Source organism: Habropoda laboriosa, unplaced genomic scaffold (assembly GCF_001263275.1).
Source record: "Habropoda laboriosa isolate 0110345459 unplaced genomic scaffold, ASM126327v1 scaffold387, whole genome shotgun sequence".
Lineage (NCBI taxonomy): Eukaryota > Metazoa > Arthropoda > Insecta > Hymenoptera > Apidae > Habropoda > Habropoda laboriosa.
The window spans coordinates 121,815-122,920 of NW_017100510.1; the positions used below are offsets into that span (position 1 = coordinate 121,815).

Genomic DNA, 1,106 nt, shown 5'->3' on the forward strand with positions numbered 1-1,106 from the left:
TAGGTATTTAATAATAAAAACTATAAGTTAAATTGCAAACAACTTTTGTTAAATGATTTTACAAATAAATTTTTATCTAAGTCTTATTTATTGCAACAGGAAGCTACAGAAGCCACATGTAAGGATATTAAACTAAAGCAAAGCTCTTTAGTCACCATGTAAGTAACAGTAATAATACTTTGTTATCAATATTCAGTGATGGTATTTAGATACACTATACTATATAAAGATATTTCCATAATCCTATGTTTTATAAAATCATTAACAAATGAAAGAAAGTGTTTGTTAATGTTTTTGTTATTCCATCAATAAATACAATATTAAATTTAGAATCATGGCAGAATGTACTATTAATTATAAATTATTATCAGCTATCATGTTATCATCAAGAAAGGGTTCTGGGTCATTTCTCTTAGTACAGTGTTCAGAAATCTAATCACATTCATAAATTTTTTGTTATCTCTTAGTAGTCGTATTTTTAGTAGGTCGATGATGAGAGAAAAATTAAATCTTGCATCAGAAATGCCTATATGCATTTTGATCATGACTGATTGATGGCCTGTTTCCTTTAAGCTATACATCATTTTCCTCATCATCTACCTTTTGTATAATACATGTATAAAAAGTAATATACATTTATAGATAACATAATTTTTTATGCTTTGACTAATCTAAAGAGATAGAAAACAATACCATTGAATATTCATATAACTATACAAATAACATGTTGTTTAATCTTTTAACATATCATATAAAATAACAATATTACTTTTTTCAACATTTACATTTTTGCTTTTTTGATATGGTTTTGTAGTTTTATGAAAACAAAATTTAAATTCAAATAATGCAATATATAACTGAGATGACTCATTTAAACTTTCTCCATATTATAAAAGATTTGTAAAAATTGATCTACCTTATCATTACAAAATATTGTTATGTTAAATTAATAATACACTTACCTATTAAAGTCAAAAATCCATTTGCCAAGACTTCATTAAAATTAAACATTTAAGGGTACTAAAATTCGAGAACGTTTCCGTATTATTAAATATCACTACCATACAAATGAATGTTTAACACGTCGCGCGTCAAATAACCACCGA

At 24.9% G+C, this 1,106-nt stretch overlaps 1 protein-coding gene across 1 annotated transcript in view; it reads left to right on the top strand.

Annotated features, from left to right (window-relative positions):
* The window catches only part of LOC108576299 (sodium-coupled neutral amino acid transporter 9-like), a 5,517-nt gene that overhangs the window by 1,069 nt on the left and 3,342 nt on the right, over window positions 1-1,106 (top strand). Inside the window, exon 3 of the mRNA XM_017939260.1 lies at window positions 100-158. Within this exon, the coding sequence (XP_017794749.1) occupies window positions 100-158 (59 nt within the window). The remainder of the gene's footprint in view (window positions 1-99; window positions 159-1,106) is intronic.